We start from the raw sequence: 20,788 nt of genomic DNA on the forward strand, positions 1-20,788 counted from the left end.
AGACATTTACATGGCTCTACAGGACTGTGAAGCTGTCAGTTTCACAACTGATATCTGGACCTCACTTCAGATGGAGGCTTATCTCACAGTCACGTCACATTTCATAACCGGAGACTGGCGACTGGAGAGTTTCGTTTTAGAAACAAAAAAAATGGAGGACAGTCACACAGCTGATCACATTGCACGAGAACTGACGGAGATAATTTGTGAGTGGGACATTCCAAGTAGCAAGATCGTTTCTGTGGTTCATGATAACGCAGCAAACATGGTTGCGTGCACCAACCAGTTGGTCCAGCAGCCCCGCTGGGGAAAGATGAAAGGAGTGCGCTGTGCGGGCCACACATTACAACTCTTTAATGAATAAAAGGTATTTGTTACACACCATGTTTTTCTTTTAGTTTTTTTTAACTCTTTTGTTTGAAATGGAAAAAATCTAGCTGCTATCTAAAAAAAAAAAAAGTTTCGACTATCAGTCGACTACGGCAAAATCGAACGAATCAGATTCGACTATGAAAATCCTTAGTCGAAAACAGCCCTAGTGATCTCACACCTTCACGGTATCACATGCACTTTCACGGTAACACGTAAACATTTTTGTTCATTCCAAAATTCAACAGATGACATTGTACATTTTTTAAAACAATGTCATGGGCACATCTAGTGTTAAATAAACACCTTCTCTGTGACACAGTGGTGTCTTGGTTTGCACTGTGGCCTCACACCTCCAGGGTTGAGGGTTCTGGTCCTGCATCAGGTCTGTGTGGGTGGAGTTTGCAAGTTCTTCCAGTGCTTGGTGGGTTGGAAATCTGGGGCCAGGGGTAGCACAGTGGCCCCAGGTTCGGAAGATCCCAGGTTCAAACCCCACAACCATCAAGTTGCCACTGTTGGGCCCTTGAGCAAGGCCCTTAACCCTCAACTGCTCAGATGTGTAATGAGATAAATGTAAGTCGCACTGGATAAGAGCGTCTGCCAAATGCCTAAATGTAAATGTTAATGTAAATCTATGCTTGGTATGGCTGGAAATCTCTAAATGATTGCCATAAATTTAGAAACACACATGTCCATAATGCCTCGTATGCTGTAGTCTTATAGATTCTCTTCACTGGGTTTTCAATAGAAGTCACAAACCTGTTTCAACACTACAGTGTCCTTGTGCACAAAGCAAGCTCCATGAAGTCATGATTTGTTAAGGTTGGAGGAAACGAACTTTCTGCACTGACCTCTGACCTCAAACCCATTGAGCATCTTTGCGAAGACCCAACATCAGTACCATTAAAGTTCTTACTAATGCTCCTGAGGCTGAATGATCACACATCCCCACAGCCACACTCCAAAATCTAGTGAAATGCCTTACCAAAAAAAGTGGGAAACATATCTGGGAAGTGGTGCCTAAAAAGCACATATGGGAATGATCGGTCAGGTGTTCGCATACTTTTGGTGTCATAATACATTAAGACATGCAGATTAATACAAACCTGTGATTCGACTGTGCACCTGTTATAGAAATAAGTCAACACCTTCAGAACAGGAGAACTCCACAGTGCTGAGGCGGAATGTTAAATAATAAACCATAGTCAACTCTTGAGATTTTACTGTACTGGGCTTTTCAAATATCACGAAAGTGATTGGATGGAAAGCACTTTCTGGGTCATGCAGCTCTACACCAAGGCCAAGACCAAGGTTCTATCAGGCAGCAGCTGTGAACTCAATGTAAGCAAAGTTTCCACAATCAACACTACTCTCCCCACTTAGAGATATTCTTGCTTTAGGGCTTAACAGTTTCAAAGAAGAACTGCCAAACGGATTTCTGAATGCATCTTTCAGTTGCAATCTGTCCCGTGTGTATTTCTAAGAAAGAAAAAAAATGTCTTTAGAAATAATTTTACAGACTTTGAAGAAATATATAAACTATACTCTAAGGTACAGCCATCTGAACTCACATGGCCTCTATGTTATCAACAGGAACATGATAGGAACATCATAGGAACTGCACGTACAGGGACACGAAGGCAAACTTGGCTTTTAGTTGAGACTTTAGAGCCAGACTGCTTATTCAGCACAGGGCAGAAGGCAAATAAGATAGTCATGTTTGATTAGAAGGCGATATGAAAACATTCAGTTTAACGTCAATTTCAGTGAGAAACTAGCCAATGAGAGGCTGGTGCTAATTAGCACTTCAAATTATTTTCCACCTTGTTTTCTCGAAACCTCCCAACTTCTGAATAGAAAAACATGGGAAATGTGCAGTAGGTGTATGCTGTATTCATGCATGCGATCCGGTTTTTACGGTACATGACACACACAGGTTTATGTAGTTTTGCAACAACTACAGTGTGGGCCAAAATACTTAGACAAAAGTGAAATTCAATCTTTTGATTTATTCAATTATTCATTTTCTATAGCGCTTATTCTGTACATGGTCACAGGAAGCCTGGAGCCTATCCCAGGACACAATTTTGCAATTAAACAAAAAAAAATAAGTTTGGAATATAAAAAATTTACAGACGTACAAAAGTTTCAAAATAAACAAGAATTAAAATAGAAATACTGCACAATATATATACAATATAGAAATTACACAGCTTCTGTATAGATTTACAGAATGTGCAACAACATTATTGTGAATTAGCCTAATCTGCATGTTTTTAGATGGTTAGAGGAAACCGGAATACCATGTGGAAACCCACCAAACACGAGGAGAGCATGCAAACCCCCATGCACACAGACCCCTAGGCGGGAATCAAACCCTTAGACCTTGGAGCTGCAAGGCTAAGAAGGCCGCTTCAATGGGTAGATAATACTCATGATCATTTTTTTTTCAACAGTGACAATCAAAATACAAGTAATAATTCCTTTTATGCAACTATATTAAATAATCAAAACAATTAATATAATCAAATTATATATATAATTAAAACCTGCTGGGTTTGGCTGGACACAGAGTTAAAAAGTCATCTGCGGTACTCTGGTGTCATTTCCTCAATCCATGCTTGCTTGATTGCTTCATGCAAATCATGTACAGAAATTTAGCACAGAAGTCGAGAATTCCCTAGTTTACACCATTTTTGCGCAGAGGTAGACATGCTGACACGCAGAAAGTAAAAGTCCTGCCACATTTTTGGTCCATCCAATAATTAACTAAACCATCTCATCCTAATTAGCACAACTCTTGAGCCAGATAAGCACAAACTAATTAGTGACCTATTTTGTGCACAAGGAGAACAATAATAATAATACATAGCATATTATTATATGTATGTTGTCCTAATACTTTTTGTCCACCACTGTAAGTAGCAACTAAGGCTAATTAAAAAATAAAGTAGAATATCATTTTACTTCTCTTTTCTAACTCTTCTAATTTCTTCTAAAATTCTAACAAGTATATCTTGTTTCCACCATAATTTCGATTTCACATTGTTAGTACAAGAGGCCAAACAGCCTCAAACTTCAAGCTAGTTCAGCCATTTAGCTAGTTTATAATAGGTATCCAAATGTTCCGTGATTTAGTATGATAATCATTCAAGAACCAACCAAAAGGACGGAGTTCACGTCCAAGTTGAACAACACAAAACTTCATCCAGAAAATTCCCGAACATTATGATACTTTGAACCACCAGCACATTATACAATGCTGACCAAGTGATATATTCTATGTTGACGTAGTTATTTCGTAAGATTTAGTTATTTTCCCTTGCATGGGTCTTTTTAAGGTTTAAACTCTGAGACTGGGTAAAACATTAGCTGCTTCCTTCAAGAGACTCCAGACATTCTACGTTTATGAACTACAGTACCATCCAGTGTCACTAGTTATTAAAAATTTTAACTTTTAACAATAAATAAATTCTTTAAAATATATTATCGATGTACACCAAGGTTACTTATCAACTTTTGTTTTCTTTTTTTTTTTTTTTTTAATCTTTCCAAGAATCCAAAGTCATACCAATCTGTTGGTGCTCCATAGCATGTGTGATCTCCAAGGTTCCCTCTCTGACGGCATCACAGCATTCCAAGTAATAAATGCACTGCTGAAGTGCGGCGGCAATCTGAAAGGGAAATGCAGCATTCATAAATTTTGGGTTCTCCAGTCAGTGCTTTTAGAGTCTCTTTCCCAGCAAAATGCATCAAAACAGACCACTTAAATAGTCCATGATACAGTAATACAAAAAAAAAAACTATTATTCATTTAATTAAATATTCATATAATAACATGTGCATTCTGTTTTGTTTCTGTTGCTCATGACGATGTTCAAACCATCAACAAAAGTTAATGAATTTAACATTTACTGGAGCTGGAATCATGTCACAGTAAGGAGCTACAGTATATATTGCTATGAATTAAACATAAATTGAAGATAAAACACTATATGGTCCGTGCATAACACCTATATACTGTAAGGTTTTTAGTTCTACATTGCTCTGGTCTTTCTCTTCCTTCAAGGCTTTCCACTAAATTTTGGAGAATGGCTATGGGAACCACAACAGCATTAGTGATTTAAATAATTATTTTAATTGTGTAAAGCTGCTTTGCGACAATGACAAGTGTGAAACATATTGTTATACAAATAAAATTGAATTGAATTGAATTGATGTCAGGCACTGATGCAGGTGCAGTAAGTGTTCCAGTTCATGCCGAAGGTTTTTAGTGAGGTTGGAGTCAGGGTTTTTTGCAGTGTCACTCGAGATCTAGATCTTTTACCCCAACCTTAACACACCATGTCATCATGTGCACAGGAGTATTGACATGCTGAAGTATATGTGGGGTTCTTACTTCCAGTGAAGAAAAATTGTAATGTAGTGTAGAAAGTCTAGATTCTATACAATTGTGTGCTTCCAATTTTGTGCCAACTGTTTGGGACAGAGCCACATATGGGTGAAATGTAAATCTATTGTGGGATTTATGAGTTAAACTAGTTTAAACAGCCAATAAAAATACTATAATGTACAGTATATAATATATAGCTTGTCATAATGATAATTTGCAGGGGCTATATGCAGGATGCTTCGTGTACTGTAAATGGAATTCCTAAAAATGTGTATTGCTGATTTGAATGGATGGAGAAGTATACATTTAGTGGTTTCCCACCAACACCACAAGTATGTGAGGGGAACAACTGTGATTACAGTAACTCACATTAAATCTAAGAAATAGAATGAAATAAATAAATAAATAAATAAATAAAATTTGATGTGGGATAAAAGGAAAAAAGTACTTTGAGCCAAGTTGTTAAACATCAGGCTGGTAACATTGACTCTGTTACATGCTGGACCACTTTACTGCACCTTTGTTGATTACTTTCCTATATACTCACATCTGCCTCAAGGATACTGTGGTATACAGAGAAGAAGGTGCCCAGGTCGAGTGGCTACAAAACCCTTCCGCGGCTGTGCTTGATAGTGGGTATGAGGTGTTTCAGCTGAAATGCTGTTTCCAGAAGTGCTGGAACAGTTGTTTAGGTGCAGTTTTGCAAACCTTAGTCGAGCTTCTATCTTCTTTTTAGACAGAAGAGGTTTTTTCATGGCACCCTTCCAACCTAACCAACAATACTTATTTAGTCTTCTTCTAATTGTGCTATCATGGACTTTTAACATTTAACATGTTCACTGAGGCCTGTAGGGTCTGAGATGTAGCTCTTGGGGTTTTTTGTGTTTTGAATTGCACGGTCTGACCTTGGGGTAAATGTGCTGGGATGTCCAACTGTCTTGGGATGTTTTTTTTTTTTTGTTTTGTTTTGGGGGGTTTTTTGGCTTAATTTTTGATAAATTAAAAATGGTATGGAGAAAAAAGGCATACATTGTTGTCTTTCCAAAGTAGTAGTTGCTTAATACTGAGACCCACTACAATCAGGTGTTTACATAAAAAAAAAAACCATATATTTAAATGAGGGGTACAAACTTTCAAACATGACTATAAGCGCATGCCCAATTGTTTTGTTCCAACTACTACAAAGACTTTAATGGCACTCACCACTGGCTTGTATTTCCGCTCAAGAAGCTTCAAGACCACCGTCCTGCTGTAGTAGCCATGCTGAAGGTAAACAGTAAACAGGAATTATAATTAGTTACAGCATTAGGACAGCTCTTAGAAAAAGAAATCTGTTTCTAAATAAGTGATTAACCTTTATGTTCTGTTTGTCACTAAGTAATAGACAATTAATTGGCTAATGCAGTCTTTCCAAATTTACATTTTATAGCAGTAATGTTGCAATTAATAGACACTCCAACATGGCGCAATGTCGGAGCCCAAGGATTCCTGAGTCGATCTTGAGCTCAGGTTTCTGCCCGTATGCGGTTCTAGATACTCTGGTGTCTTCCTCTACCCAAAATATCATGCTTGTAAGTGGAAATGTGCCTAATTGTCTCTAAATGTGAATAAGTATGTGAATATTTCATGCACACGGAAAGAACATTATAATGATTTATGTGAAGTATTCATTTTTACAAGTGCACTTTTAGTTAGTGTTTTTTTTTTTCTTCTTTAAATTAATCTTGAGGGTTGACTCATGCATCTAGCTCACCATCCACCTCTTGAACCAATTCGCTTTTATATCCAACAGAGACAGGAAGTGGACCGGCTCTAGCACTTTCTCTGACACGCCATGTTCAGAATGTAGAGAGAGAAGAGTGAGTGTGCTCTCTATAATTTCCTCCATGTACCTACAGGGCATAAAAATAAAAATTCATCATCACCTCGTGGAGAAATCTCAGCAGAAGAGATTGTGTGTATGCGTGAGTGTGTGTGTGTGTGTGTGTGTGTGTGTGTGTGTGTGTGTGTGTGTGTGTGTGAAGAGCTACAGCTCACTTCTCAGGATGCCGGATCCAAAATGTGGTCACTTCTTTCTGAAAGTCATTCATTAAGCGCATCTGGGTAAAAACAAGAAGTAAAAAAAAGGGAATTAAATGATGCAGTCCGGTTAATATATATACAGAAAAAAAGAGAGAAAAAGCCACACACTTGCTTGAGGAGACGACTGATGTCTGGCCTGTTAACGTTCATGAGTGCTGACTCAGTGGGGAAAGTCAGCTTGTGATACAGGAATTCGCTCTCTAGACTTTTCACTATTAAACAAAATAAGTACAAGAACAGAAAATGCATATGTACAGATGTTCATTAAAATAATTTTTAACTTTTTCTTTTTCAATCTATACAGATTCACACATTTATTACCCAGGCTGGTGTAGATTTCCCTCGTCACATTCAGAGGCGAGGTAGAAAAGGTTTTCGCGAAGAAACGTAACACTTTATCCTGCAGGAAAACAGAAAAATAAATAAGTTGATGATGAAAAAAAAAGCCTTACATTATGGATCATCTTATGGAAATGTAAACATAAAGAATTATATGCTTTGAGAAGCGATAAAACAAAAGACTACCGTGTGATTATAATGAGTGATTATAAAATCACTAATGTTTATTTTTCACATCTCAGGGACAGCAAAGGACTCCATGGAAATTAATTTAAGTCTGAGAGGAAATGCACGTACGGACTTGATGAGGCTGCAAAATGCACTGGCATTAAAATTTAATTTAAGCGAGCTCAAGCTCATCATGGAAACTGCCTCTGAGGTTTAATAATGGATTTTTTTTAAATCCTTTGCATGAGTGCATATTGCAGTTTAAAACCTGCTGTAAAATGGTAGAAGTGGCAAATCATAAAGCTGTCAAAGAGCTTGGAAATGAAGACAAAATGCATATTTTACTAACACAGATACAGGCTACCAGAAATGTTTGCTCTGAATATATCTTTCCAATTATTCTAAAGACATTTCATAAAGGCTTAGGCGTGCCGTTATTTTTTTAAACAAAGTATCATTAATCTCTATTTTCACTGAATTTTTGACTGTAAATTATCACGTGGCTTAATAAGTACTTTTTCTTCATAATATTCATGACTTAGGACTTAGAAGCTCTGCGTATTTACAAAAAACGTTAGAAAGGTTCAGTGTTGTGAAACCATTTTGATTTAACAATGGTCACTAAATTCCATGCGTGTTATTTATAGTGTTTTAGATCAAATATGTGGGATCTTTTATTAATGCTGAAGAGTTCTGCAGTAGCATTAAATAATACTGTAATATAAACATTAGACATTAAACAGGAATTACAGTAATCACATGAGACAAAAACAAAGGCAGAAGTACAGAACAGATGGCAGACAAACAGTCCAGATGGAAAATAAATGAGCAAAATATACAGAAGCAAATAAATAGACAGTACAGAAATTATCCAGTATGCAACTGTAAAGAAGTCGTGCATATTGTGAAAAATTTTTTTTGCAATATTGTTAAATTGCCTAGGAAAAAAAATCATAAAATACGTAATCTCCTTACTTTTCCATACACTCTGTCAATTTGTCAACAAGCTTTGTATTCCCTCATTAAAAAATGTTTTAGCCTGCGTTGCGAGCCATGAATGCACCACCTTCTTCAGATCGCGTAACATATTCACAAAGCTACTTAAGCCTAAAAGTTGATCCTAGTGACGAAATTCTAAGAAAATTCTTAGACTTTCCCCTTGAATATACGACTATATCTTAGTAAAGATGAAAATGATTCATGAAACATCTTAGCCCTAAAAACAGCTTCTAAGGTAAAAATTGTTAAGGGTAGAGAGAAGGACTTTTAAGAGACTTAAGAGTTTCTATAGAAGAGGACAAAACGGCGGAAAAGAAGAAATATTCTCTAAACACTAAACATAAAGCTACAAGTAAACACTGCTCTTCTGTCCAATTTGGTTTTCTTGTTGTTTTAATTCCTTCCATCTCTCTTGGATTGTTGGCTACAAACCATCCATATTGTAAGTGCAACTTTAATAGACTGTCCTGTAATCATGTAAACTGGTGAAAGGTGAGCCATTTTGCTCCCATTAATCTGAAATGGATTACAATTAATAAAATTAGTATAATAAATAAATCTAAGAACTTGAATATTTAATAAATAAAATAATTAAAATAAAATTTAATAAAAATAAATACAAATTTAATAATTAATTAATTAAGACTTTTTTTTAAACTCCCAGTTAATGAAATGAAAGGAATACATATCTACAGAATAAGATATTACCTAAATAAATCAACTCTACTTCATGTTTTATTGTTGTTGAGTCTGTCTGCTATAACATTTAAACATTTAGAAAATTGGCACCAGTTAAGTGTGGATTAAAACAAGCAGTTTGTTCACCAAAAGATTCTAAAATGGAATTCTCTATGCACAAGTTTTCCGATTCTGTGGGAAACAACACATATGTAAACTGGAACGATAAATAATCATCTACAGTTGTTGCCTTGGTTACAGGTGTTATTTACTACTATTCTGGATGATGCTTGAATTAAAAATACAGAAGCAGGCTGTTAGTTCTCACACTGAGGTCAGGATCTGGGTCAGCGAGGGCCGCTGAGAGGTTTCGACGTAGGCCTGTCCAGCTCTCACAGCTCAGTACATCAGAAGGAGGGGCACAGCACAGCAGCTGCAAGGCTTCCCAGCGGACCTACACACACACACACAACACTATACTGATCCAAGTCCTGCCTTATTTTAAAAGATATAAATAAAGAAAAAAAAAGCACAGAAAGATCAATAACCGTGCATATAAATGCTTATATGCACCTCTCTTGGCCTGCTCGGATCGAGTTTCTCAGAAATGACCTGGAGCTGCTCCTGTTTGATAAAGCCATAGCTCTGCACAACAAATAAAACACATCCATTAAAGATACTTTAAAACTTTTCGAATTGAAGTTAAGTTGATTATTTCGCCCCACAGCACATCCTATAATATTCAATTCACACAACAGCAGCTTTAAAAGCGATGCGCACCTGATTAAATGAGGAGTCGCTGTCGGAGCAGTTGTCTGTGTAGTGGCTGCTCGACTGTTCGCGCTGGTTTGTACTGTGCGTCTCTTCGTTCTTGAGCTGATCCTCCTCGAATTTGTTTAACAGCGACTCCACAATCACCGTCATGGTCTGCTTTAAGGTCTGCATCATCTGCTTATATCTATCACACATCACCAGCATATCACCAGGTTAAAATAAATCAGCAGGAAGCAACTTGAAGTAAAGTAAAGGCAAAGGAGAACTAGAGCACATACTGCGCAGATTCCCTTGTTCTTCTAGTCACAGCGTGGACCAGTGTGTCCTGCCCGGACCCGGCGCTCTGGCCGTCTCCCCTTGAACAGCTTTCCGTTTCCTCTTCAATAACGGCCCCGAGGCTGCTCTCCACGTACTGTCGCAGATACTTAACAAACTCATAGCTAAAACATGAAGAAATATTACTCAGCTTCAACTGATTAAAACTTTCAAAGGGTTCACAGAAAGGTCACCTTACTTGTGGAAGTTCTTGTCTGTCTTCTCCAGGTGTAGCAGGATCTCTTCGGCGCTTTCCACCGACGGTGCGACCGAGATTCTCTCTCGCACGCTTTTCAGAAGCTGTCTGAGCAGGGACTGGAGCTCAGCCTCGTCCTCCGAGGAAAAGAACTCCGACATCGCTCAAGACCTCGAGGGTTTCCTGTGTGAATGAAGACGTTGTGCAGAAATGTTGAAATCGGTGTACACTGTATATGCCTTGTATATACCAGGGAAACAGATTTACTGTATGGTGACATTGTCTGATATTACCCAAATGAGGTTGGGTTCCCTATTGAGTCTGGTTCATTTCAAGGTTTCTTCCTTGATTTTGTCACCGTCACCCTCGGTGTGCTCATCAGAGACAAACTGATAATTATAATCTATACGTTGTTGTTTCATACATAATATATTCCATATAGTTCCAATATATTTCCATTCATTTTTATTTCTGTAAAGCTGCTTTGCGACAATGGCCTTCGTTAAGAGCGCTATACAAACAAAATTTAATCGAATTGAATTATACTAATATTGAAGCCCTTCACAGGGGAATTACATGTCTTCTCAGATACAGACATAAAAAATAACATAAATGTGAAAAATAAATAAATTGTTGCTTTAGAATATTACTAATATAACAATTATTACACAGGGACCACGCTTTTAAAAGTTTAAAAAGTCACAGTAACCTATGTACTGCATACCCTTGAAAATATATCAGTATCACAGTTCATTAGGCCATAAATATAGACCTCCTTTACAACCCGTTTCATGAACCTTGTATTTGTGCTGTAATACTTACTGATAATATTCTATTACTTATGCATTTCTGTGTACTCAAATTGGAATATGGTTACTCTGCAGTATCATACAAATCATCCAGTCAGCAATATGTAAAGCTCTATTATATAAGCTCTTATCTATGAAAGATCACATCTGGAGGAAAAAAAAAAAAGAAAAACAACACCACAATCAAAGGACTTGAAAAAAGTTTGTTTGTTTTTTCAGACATAAAAATCAAAGCTATTGATTTACACTTCACACCATTGCACAAAGTTAGAAACACACAACTGTAGCATTAGAATTTTTATACAATTACAATAAGAGTCCCAGATCTGGTCTAGCATGACAATTCCCCCAGTGCACAAAGCGAGCTCCATGAAGCCATGGTTTGCCAGGGCTGTAGTGGAAGAACTTGAGTGATCCCACTGAACACTTAAGGAGAAACTAGACTGCTCAACTGGTATTAATCGCTGACAAATCTTAACAGCCACAATGCAAAATCTAGTAGACAGCCTTTTGCAGTAATCTGGAGGTTATTATGGTGGCACGGTGGCTTAATGGTTAGCACTGTTGCCTTGCATCTCTAGCTCCCGGGTGTGATTCTAGCGTCGGGTCTGTGCGCTTGGTTGGTTCTCTTCCACAGTCCAAAAACATGCAGATTAGGCTGAAACTGGAGTTTCCAAACCTACCACAGATTCAGAAATGGGAATAAATACAATAGTCCCTAATGACCTCCATGGTCCCTAGTTGGATTATAGCGGTGGATGAATAGATAGGGGTTATTATAAAAGCAACATGCAAATTAACTCCATGTTAACTTATTTTCCAATAGTTGCATAGATGCATTTCATACATGAGGTGTTTGACATGGTAGAGATTAATTAAAACAGTGAAGGTTAATTTGTCAGGTATGGGCTGACACTTACAGATTTGATGTGATAAAATGTCCCACTTTTTCCATCCACTGTTCTCCTGCTTAGTGTAAATGTGAAATACTACACTATGTCCTATAACTGACATAAGGCACTGTATTGTATTTCTCCTTGATGTGTTTATCAGGTGTTCTCTTCTCTCTCACTCAATTATCTTCTATACCGCTTTAATCCTGTATTCAGGGTCACATGGGCCTGGAGCCTATGCCAGGAGGCTAAGGGCATGAGACGGGGTACACGGTGGACAGGGTGCCAATCCATTGCATTGTGGGAACAAACATACTGTACACACACTACGGGCAATTTGGGATCGCCAATTAGCCTAACCTGCATATCTTGGACTGTGGGAGGAAACCAGAGTACCCGGAGGAAACCCACCAAGCACGGGGAGAACATGCAAACTCCATGCACACAGAGACAGGAATTAAACCCAGACCCTGGAGTCTGGAGTGCTACTATAGGAACAATAGAGCCGTTACTATGGCAACAGTGCTGCCGTTTCTCAGTAACAACGCTGTAGTTTCGATAGAAACAACACAACTCTTGCTATAGAAACAACAGCACTGTCACTTAGCAACAACAAACAATAGCGCTGTTGCTATAGAAACGATAGCGCTGTTACTATGGAAACAACAGCCGGAACTACTTCCCGCGCCGTGCTGTTATACCAAAATAATGCACACCTTCTGACCAACCAGATTCGAGCAATCCACCGCGCTGCAGTATAATAAAGGAATAACGCGCAGTAATAATAACCTGTGATTTACCTTGCAGCTGGAACTAATGTCAGCGCTCAGAGAAACCAGAATTATTTCTAAGCGCTGTGGGGTGTTCTAATCCTGGCTGCATTTCTAGCTTAGCTAATGCTAAACCAAGATAATCTGTTTATAACACTTAGACAACCCGTTATATCCATGCTAACATGCTGACAAGCAAACGGATGTCTTTACCTGTTTAAAAAGCTCCTAAACTCATCTTATTTTCGGACATGTTCCTTTAGCCATCACTGGAGAGAACACAAACATCCCTGACTCATACGGTGAACGAGACAGCTACGCTGTACTAGAACTCCTGTTTCACAAATCGCGATATAATGTACTATGTAGTGCGCGTAAATCACTCGGGTTAACTTTGTTTTAGGGCACTAATAGGAAAACACCGGAGAGATTTGGAACACAACCCAAAAGCCTAGCGTTTCCATGGAGACGGCAAGCTTGCTTGAAGCGCGAGCTGATGAATGAACGCAGGATGAAATTAAAGCTTATAAAATGTTTAATACTTACAAAAATATTTAGAATTATTTTTTTTTAAATGTGGTTGTGGGTGGAATAAATAATAAAGAACAAAATGAGACAAGTTTCAAGAATGAGCGAACTGTCCCTTTAAGATAGTCACGTGGTTTTTAATCACGTGGCCAATCTTCTTCCGGGTTTTATGTTTTGGTTCATTGTAAACGCGCCAGACGCAAGTTGCACTGTACCGGATAGGTTTTGGCATGCACTATAGGTCTACGAGAGAGATTTAAACATGGCTGCAGTTGACAGTTTTTCACTTCTATATAGAGAAATCGCTAGGTCTTGCAGTTGTTATGTAGAAACGCTTGCGTTAGTGGGTGCACTGTATACTGCCAGTAAAGCTGTTACACTGATGAGAGACTGCTATAGTCTGATCAGACTTCACTTCATCCCTCGTCTTGTTTGCCCTATAGATCTTGTGCACAGATATGGAAAGTGGGCCATCATTAATGGTAAGTTGGTATCAGTAGTAGGATGATGATGTTTCAGTGCTCGAGCAGACAGGTACCCATCCCTGGAGGTGGTATCAGAAATTTTCAAGATTAGCTCTGTTTACAAGCTGTCCTTCCTCAAACTTCTTAAAACCCGGCAGTAGACTCTGCTATTGACGGTTTGGCCCCTGGGGACGAATTCTCGCTGCACACTGTCGAAAAAGCATGCACACAAACTGCTGAATAGTTTCGACATTAGAGCTGGCTGGTTGAAGGTCTTCCTGATCTCTCATTGTCTTCCAGTGATGTTCTTCTGCTTTTGAAGAGCTCATGTCACTCAAAACACCTTGAACGACTCATTGCAACATTGCTGTAAACTTGCCGAATCATGGTGGTCAGAATACCACCAGTTGCACAGCTCCAAGTGTACACAGGACGATGTCTTTTGGCACACTGACATATGAAAGTCAGCTTTTGCTGTCATATGTTGACAAAACTAGTCTTGAAACTTTTTGATACCCCCTCGTACCACTTCACTTCTGACAGCCTCATTTCTATCTCTTTCATACAGATGCATCCGAGGCGATAGCTAAAGCATACGCTGAGGAACTGGCCAGCCATGGTGTATCTATTATCCTTATTAGTACTGACATCACCAGTCTAAATGACACTGCCAAGACCATCTCTGACAACCACGGAGTCGAGGCTGTCGTGCTGGAGGCAGATTTCAGCCATGGTGCCTTGACCTGCAAACCCGTTAAAGATGCAGTCAAGGACAAAGACATTGGATTTGTCATAAATTGCCTGAATTCATCGCTGGATATACCCCGAGACTTCCACGTCATATCTGAGAGTGATCTGTGGCAGATTATAAACAGAAGCATATCTGCAGCCTTGCTGATCACCCGCCTGGCTCTACCTGGAATGGTTGAAAGGCGAAGAGGTGTCGTCGTTAATATTTTATCAGGAAGGTGCTTCAGACCGTGTGCACGAAAGGCTGCACTCTCTGCGTCCACGGTCAGAGATCAGATCATTATGTCACAATGTCCTGTAACACTGATTAACCCTGATAAATGTTTGTGATAGCAGGTCTTGGCATTCAGCTTATTCTCTCTAACCTTAGAGTTTTGTATATTTCCTCAGGCCTTCCTTGATCACTTCAGTCGTGCCCTACATTATGAATACGGCCATCATGGAGTCTTTGTACAGAGTTTGCTGCCTGGCAAAGTAGCCTCTGAGGGACACGATGGTAGTACCACGGCTGGCTGGTTGGTTCCGTTGCCACATGTTTACGCCAGGCATGCCCTGTCTACTCTGGGGATCTCGCAGAGAACTACAGGATACTGGCCTCACACCATACAGGTACAGTACAGATTCCTGATGTAACATTTTCTGATATAATTACAATAACAGTGATCCTAAATAATGACTTATTTGTCTTATTCAATCCAGCTTGGACTTACGCGATGTGTGCCAGAGTGGATATGGGTCCTGGGAGCACGAGTGACCTCTCGGACAACCTAAAAGCTTTGATTTTTCCCTAGAATAAATATATTAGGTTGCAGTGTTTAACAGTACACACACATAGAAAGTAAATGTCTATCTGTGCAGTACATTTCATATATTGCACAACATATTGTAAAGAAATATTCCATGATCACTTTCAGCTAGCTGAGTGATAATATAGTTGTGTTCTAAACAACATTTAGAGTGACCTATATTCTTTATACATCTGTGGCTATGGTAATTTCTGTGTACTGGATATATAAAATGGTTTTAAGGTGATTTTTGTATATTAAATAGGTATTTAAATATTTGTGTTAAATTCTCCATGCTTGTTTGGACGGTCCTGGTTTGACCCAATAAAGTACTATGTACTACCCAACTATGTCCAGTATTCTGATATTCAAATAACTGTTTTTCACCCCTACAGTAAGCCATATTATTTATGCTGTATTATACATATAAAATAAATAATTTATAAAGTATTTTTTTTATTGCAGAAGCATAATCTCACTGAAAATTGTAGACAAATCTACAGTATCCTTTAACTAAGGCGAATTTTCCTACAGTAAAATCACCTGTTTCGAAATTATTACAGCACTTTCAATAAAATAAATGCAATTGAAGCATTTTTGTAATTTTCACTGTATTTTTTAAAGTTGAACACCCCATTCAAGAAAACACCCCATTTAAGTAAGGCAGATGGGCTACAAGCAAATAGTCAGTGAGGAGGATAATAAGCGAAGTAAAAAAAAATCTCCAAACCTTACTGTTAGAGAATTGCATCAAAAAGTGGCATCTTGGGGTCAGAAAGTCTCCATAACAACCATCAGACACTATCTGTATGCCGACAACATGTTTAGGAGGCATGCAAGGAAAAAGCCTACAATTACCAACATGAACCTCTGGAGTTTGCTAAGCAGTACTGGGACTTTGACTAAGACCTGGTACTGTGTGCTGTGGTCAGATGAGACTAAGATAGAGCTTTTTGGCAACAAATGCTTAAAGTCAGTGTGGTATAAAACAAAAGATAAGTATGTGGAAAAGCAGCGTACTGTATGCCCACTGTGAAGTCTGATGGAGGACCTTTAATGCTGTGGGTCTGTTTCTCTTCCAAAAGCCCTGGGAACCTTGTTAGAGTGCATGACAGCATGAACTCTGAAATATCAGGACATTTTAAATTAAAACCTGATGGCCTCTGCCAGAAAGCTGAAGATAGGTCATCATTGGGTCTTTCAGCAGGATAATGGTTAGAGGACTTTGGATGATATAGAAAGATTGTGCAAAGTCAAATGGTCAAAGATCCCTCTATCTGTATTCTCCAATCTTATGAGATGTTATAGGAGAAGATTAAGTGATGTCTTGCTGGCATTGGGGGTTGTACGAAGTAGTAACATCCGGGTGCCAATAATTGTGACATTTTTTTCCACTGAATAATTGTACTTCCATTAAAGACTAAGACTTATTACACATCTTATTAACCAGAGCTGCCAATAATTGTGAAGGGCACAATTATTGTGCAGAGTCAGCCAAAAATGTATACACACTTCACTTCAGGAAAAGAAAAATAGTATGATGTACTGTATATTATATTAATATAGTGTGTAGCAATACATTTAGAAATCTCTCCCTCATATACTGTATATACTGTATACAGCATATCATCCCTCACTCATCATCTATAAAGTTTTATCCTGTATACAGAGTCGTAGGGGGCCCTGGAACCTATCCCAGTAGACTTTTGTCTACACACACATACAGTACACACACTACGGGCAATTTGGGAACCCCAATCAACCCATTCAGTATGTCTTTAAGAGGAAATTCATAAAGCACAGGAAGAACATGCAAACTCCAAGCAAACAGACACGAACCCGGAACCTGGAGGTACAGGTCGACAGTGCTAACCACTAAGCCACCATGCTGCACATACACACACACACATATATATATATATATATATATATATATATATATATATATATATATATATATATATATAAGAGATTCACTGTACATGTACTTTATATCTCTCCAAAGACATTGGTGGCTTAGTGGTATGTTTCTCACCTGCCATCTCTATCTCAGAAGCCCCAGGTTCAATTCGCACCCAATACCCAAACTCCACTGAATGCTGAGAGTTGCGTCTGGAAGGGCATTCTTTGTTAGACTCGTTCCAAGTTGTGTGTGAATCAGCTGTGACATTTGATAACACTGATTAGTTTGAATTACTCTTTATCCATTTATAGTTCCTGTTATCACTTACGTTATTGCAGCTATAACATTTCTATCTTATCCTGTCTTTGTTTTCTTAAAGTAAAACAAACAAACAAACAAACAAAAAAACAGGTGATTTCTTTTCCTAAGATTTAAAATTAAAAATATTTAAAAACAAATAAATAATATGTTTATTTATTTATTTAATAATAAGTAATTATATAAAAAAATATATAAAATAAAAAAATATTTAAATTTATTAATTACAAACAATGTTCTGTTTTTTTATCCATTTGAATAGCAGTTACAGTACTTTTAATTGTTGGGAAACATCTACAAAACATCACATCTTCGTTCCTGTCTAGGTGCAAAAGTTGTTATTCTTTTTATTTATTTATTTATTTATTTATTTATTAGAAATAGTTACTCAAAATTAAGTGAAAGATCGTATGAGCATCTTGTAATGAAAGCACTTCTTAATAAAAATCTGTCTATAAAACTACTTTAAAAAATGGTTGGGACTTTCACGCTTTCTGTCAGGATGATATGCAGCATGACCTTAGCTGCATACAGTATAGGGATGTTTTGGTTCAGATAAAGCTGCCTCAGTAAGAAAAATAGTCTGACAGCTTGGGTTTTTGCATTTGTCAAGCCTTCGAGTCAACCGTGGCATCTCTCCGTTTTCTCTCCGTAGGTAAGTTACCCAACTGTTTTAGTCCTTGATTAGCTTTTGGACATCTTTAGACACCACTAAATGCCTATAACTTTTCTGTGGTTTGTAAATTAATTATTTTTTTATTATAAAAGAAATAGAAAAAGAATCATTTAAATAAAGATTATTATTATTATTATTATTATTATTATTATTATTATTATTATTATCTTTTTGACTTTTTATTGTTAGTGATGTAGAATACATGTTATTCCCTGTATTTAACATTTAATCTAGTTTGAATGTAAATGTAAGTCAGACAAAAATAAATAAATCAATCAATAATAAAAAATAAATACATAAATAAATAATAATAATAATAATAATTCATGTAAAATTTATAATAGCGCAGTTTTTTAATTGCATCTGTGTTATCACTACTGTATATTTACTTTATATAAAGAGATTAAAAACTCTGATTCATATATATTTTAAGTAAATATACAAATGTTGTTTATGGCAGTCTCTTGTATGTAAATATTTCAATGTGCATTTCTTTTAACATACTTTTTGGACATTTCTATTCATTGCATTTTGCACACTTGCAAATTTTCCATACTGTACTGTATGTTGCATATTTGTACAGACATTATTGTTTTTATTTTGTACAGCTAGGTTTTTTAAATATTTTTTATATTCCATATTTTATACCTTGTTCTTTTTCCCTCCAATTTTTAAATATTTTTTGAAAAGAAGTTTTTTTATGTTTTATTCTTTATTTTACTCTTTATTTTTTTTTCTATTGGTAATTTAGACTTTAAGGTCACAAGCAATCATATAAGCATTTCCCTGCGTATCGTACTGTGTATGACTGTGTATGTGACAAAAAAAAATTGAATTTTTAATCTGTAATTGTACTTTCAGAGAGTGTCTCCTTTTTTTATTGCATTTCTTGTGGAAGCTTGGTCATGTCATGGGTATTTAAACAAGGTCAAAGCCTTGGTTCCCACCAGATTCAAGAAGTTATCACCAAAAACCTTGCCTGTTTCTATCAATAAGCACAACATCTCCTGCATTTGTCCTGATAGTGGCATAGTCCATTCATTTGCAGTGCAACCCTAGTAGCAAGGGAATGATACTATGGAGACTGTTCTTTTCCTGTTATATGGTAATATGGTAAAGATGTTCAACAAATACTGTTATGTAAAAATTAAATGTTATGTGAGAAAAAAAAACACAACAGGTCTAGATGTTATAAATATGATGGCATGATGCAGCTTGATACAAAGTGGAGTTACTGTTGCACATTATAAGTTGACTATTGTTTCAGTTCCAACATGCCAATGTGGTGTTTTTTCATCTTATGTCACAGGAACCTGCAAACAATTTTTAAACTAGTCAATAATTTATTTATTAATTAATTAATTAATTTATTTATTTAACCTCTTGGAATGTTGGCAACTTATGCTCAAATTTCCTATTGAAAAACAAACTTTCCCATGACAATAAATATATTAGCACTTGAGACTCATTCCACAAATGTCTATAGAATCCTTCAATATGTCATTGATTCCATATAATAAATAATATTTTATTATTATTATTATTATTATTATTATTATTAACAGCAGTAGTAGTAATAGTATTGTTTGTTAAAAAAAAAAAGATTTTTGCACTGTGGCCTCGCACCTCCAATGTCATGGGTTCGATTCCCACCTCAGGGTCTGCGTGCGTTGAGTTTGCATGTTCTGCCCATGCTTGATGGGTTTCCCTATAGAAAATTAATAGAATTGTGCACACCAGATGATTACATTTTGCACACGGCCTTTAAAATGCTCTGTAAAAATACAAACTCCATCTGTTCTGTGGTATAATAATAAATACATGATATATGGCATGCTTTAATACATCAACAGTGCAGTTTAAATCAGTGCACAAAATAAGTAAATTTTCTTTCTATGCCACTTTAGATCAGAAATCTGCAGTACACTTAAATAAAATTGCATCTTTAGATAGTTACACAATGTGGCCCTTTAGCCACATTAAGCAAGAGCAGTGTCTCATTAGACGGTAGGCTTTGCACAAATAGGGATATTTTTTTGCTTCATTTCTAAGCAGAACACATCACTGATACTTCCACATTCCAGTATGACAAGAGCTAGATGTATAAGGTTAATTCCGTGTAAGACGTAAAGATGAGACTCTTTGACTGACCTTCAAAATCATGATAGATCAATCTGACAGAAACTTGTGGAACGTTTTGAAACAGCAACTGTTAGACGAAGGTGGAATCCTGGTTTAAATACTGTACCATGAATGGTCAGTGTCACGGCTCAATGTCATGTTGGATTAAATACAATTTGGTTAATATTTTGAGAAATAAAACTTGCTTTAGGTTTATTAGAAAATATCAGGAGCAAGAGCAAATAAACAAATCAGTGCACTGTGAATTGTGGAAATTTAACTAATTCTTAGAAAGAAAATGATAAATGTGAGTATTATCTTTCCTCTGGTGTGCCAACTGTTTTACTGGGTAATTGCATCTCACCTGTTGGGATCTATCTAGGTATCATGGTTACTGTATGTTGTCGTTGTTTCATCTATCCATCTAGGGACCTCTGTAGTCCAATTAGAGATTGTGA

The 20,788-nt window shown here is 37.0% G+C and overlaps 2 protein-coding genes across 2 annotated transcripts in view; one reads left to right on the forward strand and one right to left on the reverse strand.

Moving 5' to 3' along the window:
- The window catches only part of tbc1d32 (TBC1 domain family, member 32), a 68,922-nt gene extending 55,824 nt beyond the window's left edge, over positions 1–13,098 (reverse strand). Inside the window, exons 1-12 of the mRNA XM_053489129.1 lie at positions 12,999–13,098; positions 10,317–10,496; positions 10,081–10,242; positions 9,809–9,986; positions 9,602–9,673; positions 9,357–9,482; positions 7,166–7,244; positions 6,953–7,056; positions 6,800–6,861; positions 6,516–6,654; positions 5,966–6,025; positions 3,941–4,043 (exon numbers count right to left, since the gene is read on the reverse strand). Coding sequence (XP_053345104.1) covers positions 3,941–4,043; positions 5,966–6,025; positions 6,516–6,654; positions 6,800–6,861; positions 6,953–7,056; positions 7,166–7,244; positions 9,357–9,482; positions 9,602–9,673; positions 9,809–9,986; positions 10,081–10,242; positions 10,317–10,474 — 1,243 coding nt within the window. The 5' untranslated portion in view covers positions 10,475–10,496; positions 12,999–13,098. The remainder of the gene's footprint in view (positions 1–3,940; positions 4,044–5,965; positions 6,026–6,515; positions 6,655–6,799; positions 6,862–6,952; positions 7,057–7,165; positions 7,245–9,356; positions 9,483–9,601; positions 9,674–9,808; positions 9,987–10,080; positions 10,243–10,316; positions 10,497–12,998) is intronic.
- Positions 13,099–13,513: 415 nt separating this feature from the next.
- Positions 13,514–15,659, forward strand: hsdl1 (hydroxysteroid dehydrogenase like 1). The gene is made up of 4 exons (XM_053489282.1): positions 13,514–13,795; positions 14,346–14,791; positions 14,918–15,136; positions 15,227–15,659. The coding sequence occupies exons 1-4, from the start codon at positions 13,576–13,578 to the stop codon at positions 15,296–15,298; spliced, it is 957 nt and encodes a 318-aa protein (XP_053345257.1). The 5' UTR covers positions 13,514–13,575; the 3' UTR covers positions 15,299–15,659.
- The last annotated feature ends 5,129 nt before the right edge of the window (positions 15,660–20,788 follow it).

Source organism: Clarias gariepinus, chromosome 27 (assembly GCF_024256425.1).
Source record: "Clarias gariepinus isolate MV-2021 ecotype Netherlands chromosome 27, CGAR_prim_01v2, whole genome shotgun sequence".
Classification (NCBI taxonomy): domain Eukaryota; kingdom Metazoa; phylum Chordata; class Actinopteri; order Siluriformes; family Clariidae; genus Clarias; species Clarias gariepinus.

Coding starts and splice junctions, on each gene's coding strand:
- hsdl1 (XM_053489282.1), top strand. CDS start 13,576: ATGGCTGCAGTTGACAGTTTTTCACTTCTATATAGAGAAATCGCTAGG. Junction 14,792..14,917: donor CTGCACTCTCTGCGTCCACG/GTCAGAGATCAG, acceptor ATATTTCCTCAG/GCCTTCCTTGATCACTTCAG. Junction 15,137..15,226: donor ACTGGCCTCACACCATACAG/GTACAGTACAGA, acceptor TATTCAATCCAG/CTTGGACTTACGCGATGTGT.